The 19721-nt window shown below is 40.8% G+C and overlaps 1 protein-coding gene across 1 annotated transcript; it reads right to left on the bottom strand.

Moving 5' to 3' along the window:
- Positions 1–8392: 8392 nt before the first annotated feature.
- LOC107611944 (7-ethoxycoumarin O-deethylase-like) lies at positions 8393–10399 on the bottom strand. Its single transcript, XM_016313808.3, has 2 exons — positions 9319–10399; positions 8393–9184 (listed from the first exon to the last, which is right to left on the bottom strand). The coding sequence occupies exons 1-2, from the start codon at positions 10312–10314 to the stop codon at positions 8612–8614; spliced, it is 1569 nt and encodes a 522-aa protein (XP_016169294.1). The 5' UTR covers positions 10315–10399; the 3' UTR covers positions 8393–8611.
- Positions 10400–19721: the final 9322 nt, after the last annotated feature.

The raw sequence follows: 19721 nt of genomic DNA, 5'->3' as shown, positions 1-19721 counted from the left end.
GAACCAGCCACCTTACCACTTTTCAATTGAATAGCCTTGCAATCTTCTCTTGGGTTCACCACTGTATCACCAGGGAATGTATTTGAAGACCTTTCAGGTAATTGCTTGCTCATTTGACCCATTTGCACCTCCAAGTTTCTAATAGAGGCTCTGGTTTCTTGTATAAAACTCATCATCATCTCCCATTTAGAATCTTCTTGGGATTTAGAATTTGCCTGCTGAGGTGGTTGTTGTTGCTGAGATTGAAATTGGCAGTTATTATGGTTGTTCTGTTGAAAACCACCCTGAGAACTATTGTTGAAGTTCTGAGGTCTCTGAGGTTGATCTCTCCACCCAAAATTTGGGTGATTCCTCTACCCCTGATTGTATGTCTTAGAATATGGATCATTGTTGGGATTTCTAGGACCACTCCCCATGTAATTCACCTGTTCAGAAGAGGGTTGAGCATAATCATAATTATCATTTTGCATAAAGTTACCTGTCATGTCATAGGAGGTATCTTGGGGTGGATTTTGAATGTTGATAGCTGAGACTTGCATGCTACCCATCTGTTGAGTAAGTAGATTTATTTGCTGAGACATAAGCTTGTTCTGAGCAAGAAGAGCATTAACAGCTTCTACTTCCAACACGCCTCTTTTTTGAGCGGCCTCAGAGTTCACAGGATTCCTGTTAGATGTGTATAAATATTGGTTGCTTGCAACCAATTCAATCAGCTCAATAGTCTCCTCTGGTGTCTTCTTCTTGTGCAATGAACCGCCTGCAGAAGTGTCTAGGCTCATCTTTGACATCTCTCCTAAGCCTTCATAAAAGATATCCAGTTGGGTCCACTTGGAGAACATGTCAGGAGGGCATTGCCTAGTCAGTAGCTTGTATCTCTCCCAAACTTCATAAAGAGTTTTGCCATCCTTCTGCTTGAAGGTCTGAACCTCCAACTAAGCTTAGTCAGCTTCTTTGGTGGGAAAAATTTAGTGAGAAACTCTGTAACAACCTTTTCCCAAGTATTCAAACTCTCTTTTGGTTGGGAATCTAGCCATAGCTTTGCTTTATCCCTCAGAGCAAATGGAAAAAGCATGAGTTTGTACACCTCTGGGTTTACTCCATTTGTCTTCACAGTATCACATATCTGCAGAAAATCAGAAATAAATTGATTTGGATCTTCATGAGGAAGTCCATGATACTGGCAGTTTTGTTGCACCAAGGTGACCAATTGTGGCTTCAACTCAAAGTTGTTTGCAGTTATAGGAGGCATCACAATACTTTTTCCATAAAGATCCGCAGTAGGGGCAGAATAAGAGCTAAGCACTCTTCTCTGCTGATCATCCCCATTCGGATTTACCACATTGGCATTAGCATTATTAGTTGCCATAGTGGATTCTGCAGTCTTGCAAAGTCTTGCTTGTTGTAAACGTCGCCTGAAAGTTCTTTCAGGTTCAGGATCAAAGTCTAAGAGATGTTCTTTGTCTCTATTTCTGCGCATACACAAGCAGAAAACAAGAAAAAAATGAGACTCTCTACGTCAGAGTGTGGAGAAGTCCCTGTGAGGTAACCTGTGTAAAATAATAAAATAAAAATACTAAAAAAATTCGAAAATTTAAAAGAAAAAATAAACAAGAAAATTAAAATAAAATTAACTGGGTAACACCAAACTTAATTTCAGGAACTAAGGAAAAATATTAATACTAAATTTTTTTTTTGAGATAAAAATAAAATAAAACTAATAGAATAAAAATAAAATAAAAAATAGAAAGAAACGAAAATGAAAATAAAAGAAAATGGAAATAAAAAGAAAAGAAAATAAAATGAAATAAAAAAATTAAAATGGACTATAGTAGAAAAATGAAAAGCAAAAGGACGTAACGAAACAGGAGGGGGGAACAATGAAATACGGAATGAAAATAAATAAAAAAAATTAAAATAAAACAATAAAAATTACTAAAATAAACTAATTAAAATTAAAACGCCTAATCTAAACAATCAAACAACTAATAGTTGTTAATCACAGTCAATCCCCGGCAACGGCGCCAAAAACTTGGTGCGGTATTTACAACCACACTTACTTACCGGCAAGTGCACCAGGTCGTACCAAGTAATACCTTACGTGAGTAAGAGTCGATCCCACGAGGATTGATGGACTAAGCAACAATAGTGTTTGATAGGCTTAGTTAGACAAACAAAAATTGGTGTTGAGATGCAATATAAAAAACATTAAACAATATCAAAAATATTGAAGAAAAGCAAGTAAATACTTTGGAAAAAATATGGAGAAGATAGTTAAGGTTTTAGAGTTATCTTATTTTCTGGATTGACTTTTCTTATTAACTATTTTAATTATGCAAGATTTAATTCATGGCGACCTAATTGTGACTAGACCCTAATTCCTTAGACCTTCCTAGTCTCCTCTAAAATTCGTCAACTGCCAATTCCTTGGTCAATTGATTTCAATTAGAGGGTGATGATCAAATTCCAGTTTATATGCCACAAGAATCCTAATTATCCAAAAATAAGGGGATTATATGTCACGTATCCCATTAAGTCCAAACAATTAAAAATTCAGGATAATATGTTTTCAAGCTATTGTTCAAGTAAAGAGCTTTTCCAAGTTTTACAAGAACTCAAATAGAACATGGGTCATACTTCCGTTCCACCCAAATTCATAAAATAAAGAACGAAAACAATTATTGAAATATAAATCAAAACATGAATTAAAATAGAAAAATAATATTATCAATCCATACAATAGACAAAGCTCCTAACCTTAACAGTGGAGTATTAGTTGCTCATGGAATACGGAATATAAATTTGTATGAAATAATGTTGTGGAATCTGTTGTTCTGGAACCACCCTTTTGGGATCCCTTTTATAACTAATCCTAATAATTTAAAAATCAAATTTCTAAAATTAAAATTAAAATAATATCTTTTCCTAAAATAAGATTTGAATTTAAATTCGAATTAATTAACAAGTCTTCAGCTGATGGGTGGGACCACTTGATTTGTCCATTCTGCAGCTTCTAATCTGTGATTTCTGGGCTAAGAACTGGGTCAAAACAGCCCAGAAATCGCCTCCAGCGTTTTTCTACATTTTCTGCACGTGGCGCATGTGACGTGTCCACGTCGTCCACACGTTCGCGTCAGGCACGCGATCGCGTCATTGCGATTTCCTCCATTTCGCGCGGTCGCGTAGCCATGCGTCCGCGTCGGTATTCGCTGGTCATCTCTTTGACTTCTTCTCTTTCTCTGCAGAAACTCCATCAAATTCCGCCAAATGCTACCTAAAATAAACAGTATTGTACAAAACTCAAAATAGCATCCATAGTAGCTAAAATATAATTAATTCTTAATTAAATTCAACAATTTAGATGCAAATTCACTAGGAAAAGATAGACAAGATGCTCACGCATCAATGATCAATTGTTGGGTTTGGACTATACTTGCAACGTCAAATCCTATTTTTAGTATGAAAATCCAAACCTGTTCAATTGGGCTTCTATCAATAAGCATATGGTGGTGCTTGTTGGTAACTACAAGAGTGTCCACCATAGCTATTGGATTGATATGCATTAGGGATTGGATTATACCTATGAGAAACCGGAGGATGTTGTTGCCATGAAGATTGTCCATAGGCTTGAGGCTCCTTCCAACCTTGATTGTTCCATCCTTGGTGTATATCCTTATTGAACCACACTCATAGCCGAAATGATCAGAATTCATAGTAGATAAGCAAAAACAAAAAGCACAAAAACAAGGAGATAAAATCTAACTACTAAATCAAACAAGCAAACTAACAAAAGAGCAAACTATTCACAATATTAACATATGTACAACAACCGATAACAAGCGCACATTTGCAATTCCCCGGCAACGGTGCCATTTTGATGAAGGGATTTTTGCCGGTATAGAATTTCACAAATGAAATCTCATTACAAGTATAGTTTCTAAACCAACAAAGAATCCTCAATCAAAAATTTGGTTGTCACAAGTGACAAACCCCAATAAAATAACCGAAGTATTTAAACCTCAGGTCATCTCTCAAAGGAATTGCAGGGAAGTGTCCTTGCTATTGATTATGGTAAAGTATTTTTGGGGTTTTGAATAAAGGACATGAAAGATAAATTGCAAGAAAGTAAATGGAAACTCAAATGTAAAAAGGTTTTGGCAAGGAATGATGATCAAGGATCTTTATCCTTGTTACTAACCACAACATGATAATTGCAAGGATCAATCCTATTAAGTCATCCTCTAACGAGTGGAGAAAAGTCAAATGAGCTACATTAGTCCTAATCCATAAGTCCTAACCATCTCACTAATTACTTTAGGGAATGCTAGAGTCAATGGACACCAATTATCAACACTTGGACATTAGTAACTCAAGTTGACCTAAGTTACCATCACAAGCCAAGAATAGAAAAATCTACTCTAACATCCTTCCAAACATTTTTTTCAAATACTTGGAAGGCATAAAAGGAAAGCAAAATAAGATTACAAGAAATGTAAATCTACACTACCAATTGTAAGAAAATTAACAACAACAACTCAAATAAAAAATAAAAAAAAATCAAACACAAATTGCATTAAAGGAAAATAAAAGGAACAAGAGTGCATCAACAACAAAGTAAACAATTACAAGAAGTAAAATACTGAACTAAGAAAGCAAAGGTAAAGGAACAAGAAATTGAGAGGGAAAAGTAAATCAAAGTATGAATTAAACCTAGATCTAAGAATTCCTAAGCTACATCTAACCTAATTCTAGAGAGAAGAGAGAGCTTCTCTCTCTAGAAACTAACTAAAGCATGATGAAAACTAAACTATGTGATTCCCCCCCCCCCTTTGACTCTCCTCAATTCTGCATGTAATAGGCTCAGAAAATGAGTTGGATCTGGGCCTGGGAAGCTCAGAAATCGCCCCCAGCATTTTCACTTTAATGAGGTCACGTGCGAGTATCGACGTGTACGTGTGGGTCACGCGTACGCGTCGCTTGGCTTTTTTCTATCCACGCATACTTGTCATGTCATGCGTACACGTCGCCATGCGGCTTCAATTCCACGCGTGTGCGTCTGCTACGCGTGAGCGTCGGTGAATGCATCCCAAATCCTTGATTTTCCATGAGTTCTCCATTTTGCATGCTTTTCTCTTCACTCCTTTGATCCATTCCTAGCCTTTTCAACCTGAATTCACTGACAAATACATCAAGGCATCTAGTGGAATCAAAGATGAATTAAAATTAGCAAATTAAGGGGCTAAAAAGCATGTTTTCATACTTAAGCACAAATTAGGAAAAAATCATTATACCATGCTATTTCATTGAATAAATGTGAGAAAAGTAGATAAAATCCACTCAATTAAGCATAAAATGTGCCATGAAATAGTGGTGCATCAAATAGTTGCCTCATGACCTTCAAAATTATATACAGGAGACCTAACTCCCTCACTGTTAAGCTTCTGGCGATCGAACATTTTGACTGTGTTGTCAGCAGAACCGAAGCCAAAGCAACAGAAAATCATAATGAAGATCCAAAAGTTTGATAAATTTTTTGGTATCTGAGGGAAAGGCTCCAACTTATAAGTTAATTCCATTTATGGCAGTAAGATGTAGAACAGAAATGCAAGAGTCCTTCTACTTGATCCGTCACAAGCATATGAAAAAGTGTAATCTAATTAGAAGCTGGTGTGAGTGTGAAGAGTCCTCCAATTTATTTGTTTCATTCAAGATAGATATTAATGAAAAAGATGTGGCGTTGTGACACTCTTTATAGTGGACAAAAGGTTAAAACTTGAGGCATTGCTTGTCAGTTAGTACTCACAATTTAGTAAAATGTTATATCAAATCAAAGATAATAAGAATTTAGATAATATCCTTCCTGGTTACTGAATTTCACCCAACAAGTACTAGAATGACAAAATTGAAATTTACACTTTCTAATGAACATTGAACAATAAGTCATGATTAATGTGGATTTAATTATACTAGTTGGATGAGAACTTTAAGAAGGAAAAGTTCAGATAAGGTAATACTTAATTGTCACAAGAGTCGTAGGAATTCCTCACGAACGAAATGATCAAATGAATGATCAAAGTACGGCTACATATGCCCACTTGAGACATATAGAGATACTCTCAGATTATAGATTTTCGTACTCCAATCAAAAGTTCAACGCATGAACCAAAAGAAACAAAACACAATCAGGATCGTATGCATATTACATTATTACATGATATTAAAGAATTCATTCCTCCAATCCTCCCAAACCTAAAAAAGAAATGAGAGAGATACAGCTACTACTAAACAGAATTCAATTTCCATAACAAGGGCCTTTCATAAACCAGTTAAATTATCTGTCTATAAAATATACACTGTTAACTCTACAAAAACTACCAGCACAAATATTATAAGTTGTAACCTCTAAATAATATCGTATAAAATGATACAAATTCATCGGTTGAAAGTTGAAACAAACCTCCCTCCTTCACCCTCAACTAAGCCAACCTGTTTCAAAGCTTCAATGCAGCTAGTGCAAGTTGGTTGCTACATACAGTTTAATAGAATAACGACTTCAGATTTATGGTTCTTCACTTGAAATATATCCTAACCCAAAGTTGAGGTGGCATCTCTACAATACACATCCAATTGTCATATTACAATTCATCAACCATGTATAGAAAGAAAGATGGCACAGCTGCACAGGGAATCCATGTTAAGAGAGTTGAGATTTACCGTGGAGACTGCTGAGAAAAATGTCTGATCATTTAGTCTCATAAACACCAATTCATGTCACGTAATGAACAACTGAAAAGTCAATTGATTCGGACAATCAAGCAAACAGAAAGTTGATGATTACAAAAATAAATATGTACCTTTTAATTTGGCATTCAGCACCTAAAGCAATTGGATATTTAACCAAAAGAGACTGTAATCACAAGTGGCATTACTGAAAATTGAGTCTTCTATGTATGAACAATTAACAGTTTGGATCATTTCTTCCTCTTTGTTATGTTTGCGATTCCTCCAGTCTGCATTGTCTACCATATTGAGCAACCCTGCCAGGACCTAAGTCAATTTTATAGAGTACAAGAGTAATTTTCCTTATAAGTAAAAGAATGGTAATCGTTGATGTCCTCTTGGAATAAAAAAAACTGATTAAGAAGTATGTGATTCATTCTTATATTAGCATAGCATTCTATCAGTTAAGTGCCTACCTCACGTCCAAATTGGGCAGGGAATCTCACTTTCTCCTCAACACGGTGCAGCAGAATTGTGCCTCCTAGAATTTCGACATAGAACAAACTTGACTCCCCATTAGCTTGTGTCTTTAGAAATTTTCTTTCATCAGAAACGCTATCAACTTTGTCACAATAAAGAACATAAGAATGAATATAAATTCTAAAATGAGTCAAAGTCTAGATTATTTTCCAAAATAAACAAATTGGAATTGATTTCTCAAGTCATGTCATTAGTAAGTTAGGACTAATGCAAGAAATTACAAAAAGGGGAAGAAAGGTTAGTCAGAAATAGACAAAATAAAAAATGAAACAAAAAGCATGACCAGAAGATTAATACTTACAATTCTTGGACACAAATTTAAATTCCATCTTTTGTGAAGCTAAATTGAATGCCTTTTCAACCATAACTCCTTTGAAAGATGGAATAGGAATGACTTACATGTAGGAGCAGAAATCACATAATAAGAATGAAATTCAAACATATTTGACAAAATACTAAAGTTATTAAGCAGAATCTCTCAACCTCCTCTGGCTCCTTAATCTCCTCCTCCACCTCTTGCGACACCGAATCCCTACTCAGAATTGAAACGACGTGGAGGAACTGGGTTCTTCTTCTTCTTTGTCCAGACGGAGAGGAGAACAATGGAGAACGACAAGGCGGCTGCTAGTGCGTGCTCCTATCGCATGAAGACCGATGGAGAAAGAGCGCGGCTACGAAGAAGGGAGAGGGTGAGGATAGACTGCTACTGTCTGGATAGGGAATTAGGGTAGAGGTTGATCTTTATTGGCAGATTGGTATACAAGGATGAAGAATAATTTTCCAGAGTTCTTCTTTATATGAAGGGGTAAAAGAAATTCGATTAGGGTTCATTAGAATTAAAACAATCTTTTAGTGTACATGAATAATGAATAATGAAATGTATTTTGATTTTATTGATTTTTAAATTGATTTAAATTTAAAATTATAAAGTTAAAGTTAATTGAATTTTGATTAAATTAAAAGAATTAGAGTAATTTTTGTCTAATATAAAAAAAAAGATATTTAAGTACTTTTATAAAATTGAATTAATTTTTTTTATTAAAATATAAGGGTGATTTAGTAAAATCATTGATATGATATATATTTAAAATAAAAAAAAATAATCATTAACATGAAAAATATAATCCACCTGTAATATTTTAATTTGTCCACAATTTTATCATATCAATACGTATAAATTTATTATCGTACCAAAGGAATCACCTTCTATTTAACATAACTCCTAATAACATTACATCTATGTAATCTACTTTTAAACATAAAGAATCTAGTAAACTAGTCTTTCTTGTGTTTTGCTTTAGGGCATGCTTTAATTCAATATAAACCAAATTCTAACTCACAATACACCCCTTAATTAATTGTTTATTATTATAATAGGAAGAGGAATAGCTTGGAGGGGTTGATTCTTATCCATACTCTGAAGTTTCCAGTCAAAAGAGTTTAGTAGTGATCCCAACATGACATGAATCATTCTCATAGCCAATGGTGAGCCAGGACAAATTCTTCTTCCACTTCCAAATGGTGTCAGCTGAAAATCTCTTCCTTTAACATCAATTTTAGATCCCAAGAATCTCTCTGGCAAGAACGAATTGGCATTGTCCCACACATTAGGGTTCCTACCAATAGCCCATTCATTAATTAGGACCCTTGCATCCTTTGGGATCCTATAACCTGAGATTTCCACATCTACCTTAGCTTTTCTTGGGAGCAAGAGTGGAGCTGGAGGGTGTAATCGTAAACTCTCTTTTACGATTGCTTGTAAGTATGGCAGTTTGGCAACATCGGACTCATCAATAGGGTTACCTCTTCCAATGTTTTGTTCCAATTCTTGTTTGGCTTTGGACATAACCTCTAGATTGTGGAGTACTTCAGTCATTGCTCTCTCTAATCCATATGCTGTTGTATCTGTTCCCGCTACAAGTAGATCCTACAATAATATACACCATATAATTTACTAGTGAGAAAAGGCATAACAAGATTCTACTTGGTTAGACATGCACAGTTGATATGTAGTGACAAACAAACCTAGAAAGAAAATACAAGAGAGGAGAATAAACTCACAAGTAAAAAGTGTTTGATCTTTTTCCGGTCCATCCTCTGGCTATCCTGTTGAGAAATATCAAGAAGTGCGTCCAACATGTCATTGTTTGTAACATAATATCCCTCTTCTCTTAACTTCAATCTTTTCTCAATTAACTTGTCCAAGTTGTGAAAGAACTTGTTGAGATAATGAATAGTGTGCCTTTGGAGTCCTTGAGGATCAAATACTTTTAGAAATGGAAAAATATCCACCACATTTGTAGCCCCGGTTAATTTTAAAAGAGTGGACACAATATCCTTGTACTCACCATTCTCCACTGATTCAACGAAATCCTCGGAGACAAAAGTATTAGACAAGAAATTTATGCACGCCCTAAAAGCCGCATGCCCAACATCAACAGCTTCGCGGGTTTGGCCGTATTTTTGCATGTCGCCGAGAAGGTCTAGAAGCTTCTTACGCCTATGACCTTGACTTAGATCAAGGACCTTAGTGGAGAATAATTGTTCATTGCATATTTTCCTTAGATCTTTCCAAAGTGGACAAACCGGTAAGAAGGGCAAGCTATAGTTGTGGTGATCAAGGGAAGTTACAATACTCGGAACCGTTCGATCCGAGAACAACAAATCCTTGGTTTGGAGAACTTCTTTGGCAATGTTTGGTGAAGATATTATGACAGTGGTGGATTGGCCAAGCCTCAGAAGCATTATGTCCGGGGCATAAATCTTAGCAATCTTGGCCAATGTTTGTTGTGGCTTCCTAATAAATTCAAAAAGGTTTGCTAACATGGTAAAGAGGGAAGGTCCTGGTGGAAGTGGAAGCTTTGGTTTTTTTGTGTTTTTGGAATAAAGAAAATGTGTGACAATGCATGTGAACAAGAGTACCAATGATAGGGGCATGTAAGAATATTGCTTAGGGAATAAAAGGGTTATTAGGGAATAATCCTTTGGTTCATCATCAATGGTACCAAATAATGTTGAATTCATTGAGACATGCCATAGTGGTGATGCCGATTCCATTGCTCAATTCAGGGGAAAAAAAAGAGTAGTCTTGAGTTCTGGATGACAATGCAAATAGTGGCTAAGGATGGTGGGAGTGTGAGTGAGAGCCTCTTTGGCTTTGTATTTATAGTGGTTGTTCATAAATATAACATACGTGATATAATAAACATGTGACCCAATAGCTGCATGACTAAAACTCAAATTGAATTTTAAATATGTTCTCAAGATAGAAATACAATACACCTTCGTGATTATGATTTGTCATACAATTACAAATGTCCATACTGATTATGAATTTTGATAACGTATGATGATGACCACAAAATACAATTACAAGCCTCAGAAGCACTATGCCCGAGGCATAAATAATTATATCCTTAATATATTCTCAGAATCTATATATACTCTTAATTTGTTTCCTTTTTTATTACGAATAAAAAAAGAAACCACGGTTTTTAAAAACTATAAAATCATTGGAATATTTCTACTTAACCACTTAAATATTTAGTATAAATATGATGATAAATAGCTACCTCTACGACCAAAAAATTCAAAATTTGGTATTTAGGGTATATATATACGATTTGGTATATATATACGAGGAAATTGGTTAAATATAAAATCATTTATACATCTATCTCTGTCCAAGTCTTTAAAAACTTAAAATATAAAAAATAATAATTATTCTCTCTAAAAGAAAATAAAACTCATTTTCTCTAAATAATACAATGTACAATTATCATTATCTCACCAACCTTATCTTCGTTTTCTTGCCTCCAATCAACATCAAATTTCATCCATTTATCCTCAATATATCAAATATTATTTTTTTTTCTGAAGCAATCAAATATTAAATCTTATAAAAACAAATAATGAACAAGTTAATTATGGAAGCAAACTTTTTATTTCTACACTTTAGGGTTTTAGCGTTATTTTTTTTAAATAGCATATTCCATTTTTTTGTCTATATAAATTATCATCAGTTATATCTTTAATCTGTAAAGTTGACGATTATTAAAAGTTATTATATAATTATATCAAATTTTGCATTTCTCCATAATACATACGTTGTGGTCCCTCTAATTCGTTATTTCGGATGCATTTCGACGGTCCCTTTTGTTGATTTTTATTTTCCAGGTCAATAAATTTAGAATAGCATTCCGATTTCTTTTCTCGTTTTAATAAATAGAATCATAATAAGTGAAAAGAAAAAACTTTAAACGTGTTTCAAATGAAATAACAGAATTCTTTTTAAAAGGACAAATAAAATAAATCAAATACTGATTAATATAAAAGAAAAAATGTTTTTGGCAATTATAGAAACTAAAAGATTAGACAAAATAATTTTACTGTACGAATCTATAAATTAATTAATTATTTGTTTTCTTTCTAAAATCTCTTTATTACATATAATTAGTGTACGAGATGTCTCTGGTACGGGTTGAAGGGTGGATCGGGAACCCGCAGGCAAGGCTGGAACCGGATTGCTTGACTGGAGCGATGGGGGGTGGTACCTGCAAAGACACTTCGACGCTCAAGTCAGAATGGATCTAAGAGGTAGAAAATGTGAGGAATGAGTGAATACCTGGAGGGACCTGGGTCCTCTTATTTATAGGTGATGGTGAATATCTTATCTTATCTTAGTTGGCTAAGATAAGAGAGATATTTGGGTTTCGAAAGTTGGTTAGAGGTTTTGAAGGGCCGGTTTTTGGGCCTTCGGGTTGAAGCGGGTTGTCCCCGGGTAACCGGGTATGCGGGATCCGTGGGTCGGATCCGTAACAGTTGCCCCCGCAGCGGGAGAGCGAGCGAGGTCGGTCTGTCGCTGGGAGACGTTTGTTATGGGCTCGATTTCTTCTCGGGTGCCCGTCTGATTTCTTTGAGATGAGGTCGGTGCCTTGGTCTTCGTATCGTGGAAGATTCGTCTGACCGTTTAGGTCTGACGTGACTCTTCCGTATCAGTTGCGTCTGTTGCGTTCTTCGAGGCGTTACCTTTTTTCGAGGGGGTATTTATTGCAGTCTGTGCTTTTCCTTCTTTGCCCTTGCGTTTGCTTTGCTTTCTAAGGGTATTTTCGTCGTTTTGCTTTTTTCAAAAACCGTTTTGGTTTTCCTCCTTCAGTTCCCTCGTTCTGCTTTTACTTCTCTATTGCTTCTTTTTCTAACCAGAGCATTTCCCATTCTCCATTTTCGCTTTCTATGGTTTAGGTTGGTCTTCTTCTGCGGCATCTTTCCTTCGGGTTTTCTTCCTTTGATTTATCAGGTTAGCATTTCTCTCGTTTCTTTTTTGCTTCTTCTGCTTTGTTTTTTGCAGTTTTTTGTTTTTGCTAAGTGTAATTTTTAGAGTAGTTTTGTGGTGTTTGTATGGTGGTTAGATAGTTCTGTTGGATTTTTAGAAAAGGGCTGAGGCGAGTGCCACCGTATAATTGGTGGTGTGCGGTGGCGGTGTTTGTTTTTGGTTTTTTACCCGCCGTCGTTTTCTGCCGTGAGGTTTGGCTGACGGTGGTGCTCGTCGATATTTTAGGTATGGCTCGCCGACGGACGGAGGGTGTGAGGGCTCCGGTGGCCCCGGCAGGGGGTGTCCCTGACCTTTTTTCTTGGGTCACCAGTGATGTTTGGGGGACACCGTCGCGGATGACGGAGGCGGACCTCCAACGGCTCCGTGATGAAGGGGCTGTTTGTGGGGGTGGAGATGCCGAACGCCACTACGAGCTTGCCCTCCCTGGGGTTGACGAGAGGGTTTGCTATACCAATCTCGACTCCCCGACAGTGCCGGATTGGATGTGGGTGTATGAGGCGATGTTCACCCGGCTTGGTGTTCGGCTTCCCTTTTCTCCTTTTGTTCAGCAGTTGTTGAATCGGTGCTCCGTGGCGCCGTCCCAGCTACATTCGAACAGCTGGGCGGCAATACGGTCTTTTGAACTTGTTTGTGATTATTTAGAGCTACCTGCCTCAGTAAATGTTTTTCTTTTCCTTTTCTTGTGTACTCTTCCGACTAAGGAGGGGAAGCATAAGAAGGGGTATGTATCTTTCTGAGCTCAGCCCCACCGTCGGGTTTTCGGTTTGTATGAAGACTCCTTCCATGGTTTTAAGAGTGGTTACTTTAAAGTTCATCCCGCGAGGGGGCATCACCCTTTTTGGTTGACGCTGGAGGGTGAACGTCGGTTCCCCACTTACTGGAACTTTAAGGCTGGTCCGTCCGTGTTTACTCGGGTTTCGAAAGAGTTCTTGTCCTCGGAGGAGCGGGATATCGCTCTTGTCCTGTGGCAGTTATTTGGGGAGCGTCCTCTTAATCCTCGGGACGTGATGGGTGATCCGGTTGCTTGCCGGTCGTATGTTGGTGTGTGTCGTGTGTGTCCGTTCTTTACTTGTTTTTATGTTTTGTTTCCCGTTTTCGTAACTTGGGATTTTGTTTCTTGTTTCCTTGCAGTTGAGATGGCTGGTGGCTTGACATCCTTGGCGCGTCTGAAGGCGGCGATGGCCCAGGAGGAGGGGTCGTCGTCTCTGGCTACTCCTGTCTCTAATCCTGTTGTGGAATCTCAGCCGGTTTCTCAGGAGGTGATTTCTTCGGGTGCGCGGGCCGACGCTCACGTTTCTCCTGGCCCTGCAAACTCTCCTGAAGTCGTCGTGGTGACGGCTGCTGAGGCTTCTCGGAAGAGAAAGAGGCCTGAGGACCCGAGCAGTGAGACTTTTGAGGATGAGGGTCTTGTGCCCAGTGTGATAGATCGTCGCTTCGATGCCCCGGGTTTTATTGATCAACACTTGATGCCTGGAACGGAGCCATTTTTTTATGGCTGTGATGTTTCGTTCCAGGCCAAGTCGGTATATCGTGCTCTCCTCCGGTCTGCCGTTGTTGTTCGGAAGGCTGAGCCTGTGATGGCTCAGGTTGGTTTGCTGGATAAGAAGCTTTGTCATTCTCATGCTGAGGTAGCCAAGTTGAAGGGGGAACTTGAGGTTGCCGAAGCTGCGAGGGAGAGGGCTGTGAAGTCTTCTGAGGAGGCCGGGGCAGAGATTCTCCGACTTGCCGAGGTTGAAACTTCGCTACTCTCTCAGTTGGCAGAGGAGCGACAGCAGGCTTCCGATGTGGGTTCTCAGGCTGCCATGCTTCTTGCCGAGTCGGAGGCTTTAAAGGCCGAGGTTGCTGCCTTGAAGAGGGAGAAGACGGAGTTGCTAGCTGATGCGAAGGACGCAATTGCGGCTACCGAGGAAACGATGAGGGCTCAAGCTTCAGTGCTAGCTCCTGGTGTGGATATGTCCGTGATGGGGGCCTTCAAGACTGTTCGTGATGGCCAGATCGTTGACCTCGAGTAGCTTTTACCTTTATTTCTTTGGTTTTTCTTTGAACTGTGTTTTTGGGTATTTTCGGATGGCCAAGGGCCGTGTATTTTGATTTTGGAACACTTTATTTTTGTTTTAATAGTGCATATTGGCCGTTCGGGCCTTTTGTATGTTCCGTTGTTACGTTGTTTTTGGGCCGTCCGGGCCTATCATGTATTCTGTTTTAGGCTATTCTGTGTGTATTTCGTTTGTCTCCTCGGACCGTCGTTTGGTCGGGTTCTTTTATGGATATCCGCGTGTTTGGGCCCGGGGGGTGATCAGTCCCCCAGTTGCGGCCGCGTTTTTGTTCCGTATTTGGGACACTTAGGAAAAATAGAAATAGCCGTTCTAATGGAATTTTTATTGATGGTTGGGCCTCGTTAAAACCCTCCGTTGGTGGCGGGAAAGAGTACCCGAGTTTAAAACTTAGATGAGAAATAAAACCTTAGAATTTGTAAACTGGTAGGAGAAGTACAAAAACAGAAATGAGGACAAGGGTGCGACCTTTGTAGGTTGGTCTAGGTGTAGTACCGTCGCAAGTTGGCGGCGTTCCATGTTCTCGGGACTTCGTCGCCGTTGAGCCGTTCGAGTTTGTACGCTCCTTTTCCGATTACAACCTTGATTCTGTATGGTCCTTCCCAGTTGGGGGTGAGCTTTCCTTCTCCTGGGGTCGGGGGACCGATATCGTTTCGTCGTAAGACGAGGTCGTCGGCCGCGAATTCTCGCCGGATGACTCCGTGATTGTATCTCAGGCTGATTCTTTGCTTTAGGGCTAGCTCCCTGAGATGGGTTATGCTTCTTGTTTCGTCAATGAGGTCTCGTTCTGCTTCCTCGTCGTTACCTCCGACCGTTTTTCTGGGGCTTGGGTCTCCGATCTCTACCGAGATGACCGCCTCAACACCGTACGTTAGTCGGAAAGGTGTTTCTCCCGTTGTCGTTTGAGGTGTGGTTCGGTATGACCATAGGACCGATCCGAGTTCGTCGGCCCATAGTCCTTTGGCTTCGTCGAGCCGCTTTTTAAGTCCTTTGACGATTATTTTGTTTGCGGATTCCACCTGTTCGTTTGTCTGAGGGTGTTCTACCGAGCTGAAACGGTGAGATACACGTAGCCCTTCTAGAAATTCTCTGAATTTTTTGTCGGTTAATTGGGTTCCGTTGTCTGAGATAACGATCTCGGGGATCCCGAATCGGGTGATGATCTGACGCCAGAGGAATTTTCGGCATTGGATTGCCGTTATGGAGGACAGGGGTTCGGCTTCGATCCATTTGGTGTAGTAGTCTATGGCAACGATGAGGTATTTAAGTTGGCCGGGTGCCGTAGGGAAGGGTCCGACGAGGTCGATGCCCCAAGTGCCGAACGGCCGCTCTGCCGATATGGTGCTGAGCTGGTGCGGCGCGGCTTGGTGGATATTGGCTTGCCTTTGGCATTTGTCGCAGTTTTTAACTATTTGTGTGGAATCCCGGATAACCGTGGGCCAGAAGTAGCCTGCTCTGATGATTTTTTGGGCTAATGTTTTGCCTCCGACGTGGTGACCGCAGCAGCCTTCGTAGATTTCTCGGAGTATGTACTCCGTGTTCTCGGGTTCGATGCATTTGAGCAGGGGTTGCGAGAATCCGCGTTTGTATAGCTGTCCTGCGACAATGGTATAGTTGGCAGCTTCCCTTTTTATTCGTTTTTTCTCTTTGGGGTCTGGTGGCAGTGTCCCATCGAGGAGGTATTGCAGGATAGGGTAGGTCCAAGATTCCCGGTTTGAGATTGTCAGGTGAGCGTTGGTTGTTGTTGACACGGAAGGTGTCTTAACGACTTCCTGGATTAACGATTTGTTACCGTGTCCGGGTTTGGTGCTGGCTAGCTTGGAGAGTAGGTCTGCTCTGGCATTTCGTTCCCTAGGGACGTGCTGTATGGTGACGTGTTCGAATCCTTCTTTTAGTTTGTTTACCTTGGCGAGGTATTGTTGGAGTAGGGGATCTCGTGTCTGGTAGTCTCCGTTAATTTGGGAACTGACTACCTGTGAATCGGTATTTACTTCTAGGACCTTTGCTCCGACTTCTCGGGCTAAGGATAGGCCTGCCAAGAGGGCCTCGTATTTTTCTTGGTTGTTTGATACTGGAAATTCGTATCGTACCGACTGTTCGATCGTGATCCCGTCTTGGTTTTCGAGTATGACTCCGGCGCCTCCGTAGGTGGAGTTTGATGAGCCGTCGACATGTAGTTTCCATGATTCGGGGTGAGCTTTCCCGGAGTCATCTCGGCGATGAAGTCGGCCATGGCTTGTGCTTTGATCGCATTTCGGGGTTCGAATTTGATCTGGAATTGAGATAGTTCGATGGACCACGTTAGCATTCTTCCCGCTAGGTCGGGTTTCTGCAATACCTGCTTGACCGCCTGGTCGGTTCGAACCGTCATGGGATGAGCTTGGAAGTATTGTCGTAGGCGTCGGGAGGCTGTAAGGAGTGTGAAAGCTAGCTATTCTAAGCGTGAGTAGCGAGCTTCCGCATCTTGTACGATTTTGCTTATGAAGTATACGGGTTTTTATTCCTTTTTCTCGTTTTCACGGACGAGTGCTGCTGCGAGTGCCTCTTCCGTTATGGAGAGGTATAAGTAAAGTGTTTCCCCTGTTTGGGGTTTGGCGAGGATTGGTGGTTCCGCTAGGACCCTCTTGAAGTGTTGGAATGCTTCTTCACATTCCGTCTCCCATTTGAAAGGGGCTCCTTTTTTCATTAGTTTGAAGAAAGGGGTCGCTTTCTGAGCCGATGCTCCGAGAAAGCGCGATAATGCCGTCAGTCGGCCGGTAAGCTTTTGGATGTCTTTAAGGTTTTTGGGGCTTGTCATTTCGAGGACGGCGCGACATTTCTCTGGGTTTGCTTCAACTCCACGTTGCGTAATCATGAAGCCGAGGAACTTCCCTGCTTCCATTCCGAAGGCACATTTTGCCGGGTTGAGCCGCATTTGGTGCTTTCGTAGGGTGTTCATTATGACCTTGAGGTCGTTGGTTAGTTGTTCGCCGGATTCGGTCTTGGCGAGCATGTCGTCTATGTAGACTTCTAACCGGACAGGTCTCGAAATATCTTGTTAACAAGTCTTTGATAGGTTGCTCCGGCATTTTTCAAGCCGAAGGGCATTACTGTGTAGCAGTATGTTCCGTCCGGGGTGATGAACGCTGTTTTCCCTTCGTCTGGTCGGTGCATCAGAATCTGGTTGTATCCGGAATATGCGTCCATGAAGCTGAGGTATCGGTGACCGGATGCAGCGTCTACCAATCCGTCGATGTTTGGTAGGGGGAAGGCGTCCTTCGGACAAGCTTTGTTAAGGTCCGTGTAGTCGACGCACATTCGCCATTTCCCGTTAGATTTTTTCACCAGTACGACGTTGGCTAGCCAGGTCGTGTAGGGGAGTTCCCGGATGAAGTTGGCCTCGAGTAGGGCTTTAACTTGTTTTTTGACTTCGGTGGCTCGGTCTGATGACATTTTTCTTCTTCTTTGTGCTACTGGTTTAGCTTTGGGGTCCACGGCTAGACGGTGGGACATTAGGTCGGGGTCTATTCCCGGCATGTCGGCTGGTGTGAATGCAAACAGGTCTCTGTTTTGTTTCAGAAGTTGAGAGAGTTCCTTTTTAAGGTCATATGGGAGGTTCCTATTAATAAAGGTGTATTCATCTTTGGTTGGCCCTATTTGTAGTTTTTCCATATCTCCTTCTGGCTCTGGCCTGGGTTGGCCGTCTTGTCGGGCATCCAGGTCAGCTAGGAATACTCTGGCCGCATCTCGGGATTTCTTCCTTAGGGCTAGGCTGGTGTTGTCGCATTCGGCTACGACTTCTCGGTCCCCGTGGATGGTACCGATGGAGCCGTCGTCGGTTCTGAATTTCATAAGGAGGTATTTGGTAAAGATGACTGCGGAGAAGTCATTGATTGTTTTCCTTCCGAGGATCACGTTATAGGCTGTGGAGTCTTTTCGGACTACGAATTCAGATAGGATTGTCTTCTTCTGGCTGCTCGTTCCTATGGTGATGGAAAGTGTGATTGAGCCATCTGGTTTGAGAAAGTTGTCTCCGAGTCCCATGACGCTGTGGCGGTGTGTTTGGAGGTTGTCGTTGTGGAGTCCGAGTTTATCGAAGGCTCCTCGAAAAAGGATGTTTGAGTCTGCCCCGGTGTCTACCAGTATCCTTCGTACGAGTCCTGTTCCGATTCTAGCTGAGATAACGAAAGGGGCATCCTCGGCTGAGGTGCCGTGTTGGCAGTCCTCTGGTAAGAACGTTATCGTATTGTCGGCCGCGGAGATTGGGGCTTGGTTCCTTACAGCCATTACCTTGAGGTCTTTCTTCATAGTTAGTTTTGACTTGCTCGATACGTCCTTGCCTGTGATGACGTTTACTATGATGGTCGGATCTTCCTCTGGGCTTTCCTTGGGAGGTTGCTTTTGGGTTCTCGGGTTATGTCCTTCTCTCTCCGGCGACCTGTCTTTCTCCGCGCGTCGCAGTTCTCTGATGATTTTGGCAAATTCTGGGAGTTTGCCGTCTCGTATGGCTTGTTCAAGGGTGTCTTTAAGGTCGAAACAATCTTGTGTTTTGTGACCGTAACCTCGGTGGTATTCGCAGTAGAGGGTTTTGTTGCCTCCTGTCCTTTCTTTGAGTTGTCGTGCTTTCGGAATGATGCCTCGATCTGCTATTTGGTGGTATATCTCGGTAATTGGTGCTGTCAGGGGCGTGTAATTAGAGAATTTGCCTATTCTCGGTGGTCGGCTGGTCGGCCTGGGGTGGTCCCGTTGAATCTCTTTGGGTGTTGGGTTATGATGAGAAGCCGAGTTGCCGCGTTGGGTGTTGCCGTGCTGCCGCTTGTTGGCCGCGACGACCTGGCTGACTTCTTTGTCGTTGATGTAGTCTTTGGTGATGTTCTAGATCTCATGCATGGTCCATACCGGTCTGGTGGTGAGGTGTTTGCGGAAATCTTCGTTCATTAGCCCATTGGTCAGGCAAAGGCTTGCGACGGAATCCGTGAGTCTGTCGACCGTTAGGCATTCGTCGTTGAAGCGGTCGAGGTATTTTCTTGTGGATTCCTCTTGTTTTTGTGTGACCCCTAGTAAGCTGATGGGGTGTTTGGCTTTAGTGATCCTAGTAG

This window comes from Arachis ipaensis, chromosome B8 (assembly GCF_059453495.1).
Source record: "Arachis ipaensis isolate K30076 ecotype BB chromosome B8, ASM5945349v1, whole genome shotgun sequence".
NCBI classification, from domain to species: Eukaryota; Viridiplantae; Streptophyta; class Magnoliopsida; order Fabales; family Fabaceae; genus Arachis; species Arachis ipaensis.
The sequence above is the reverse complement of the archived record's forward strand: the minus strand, read 5'-3'. Positions and strand labels throughout refer to the sequence as shown.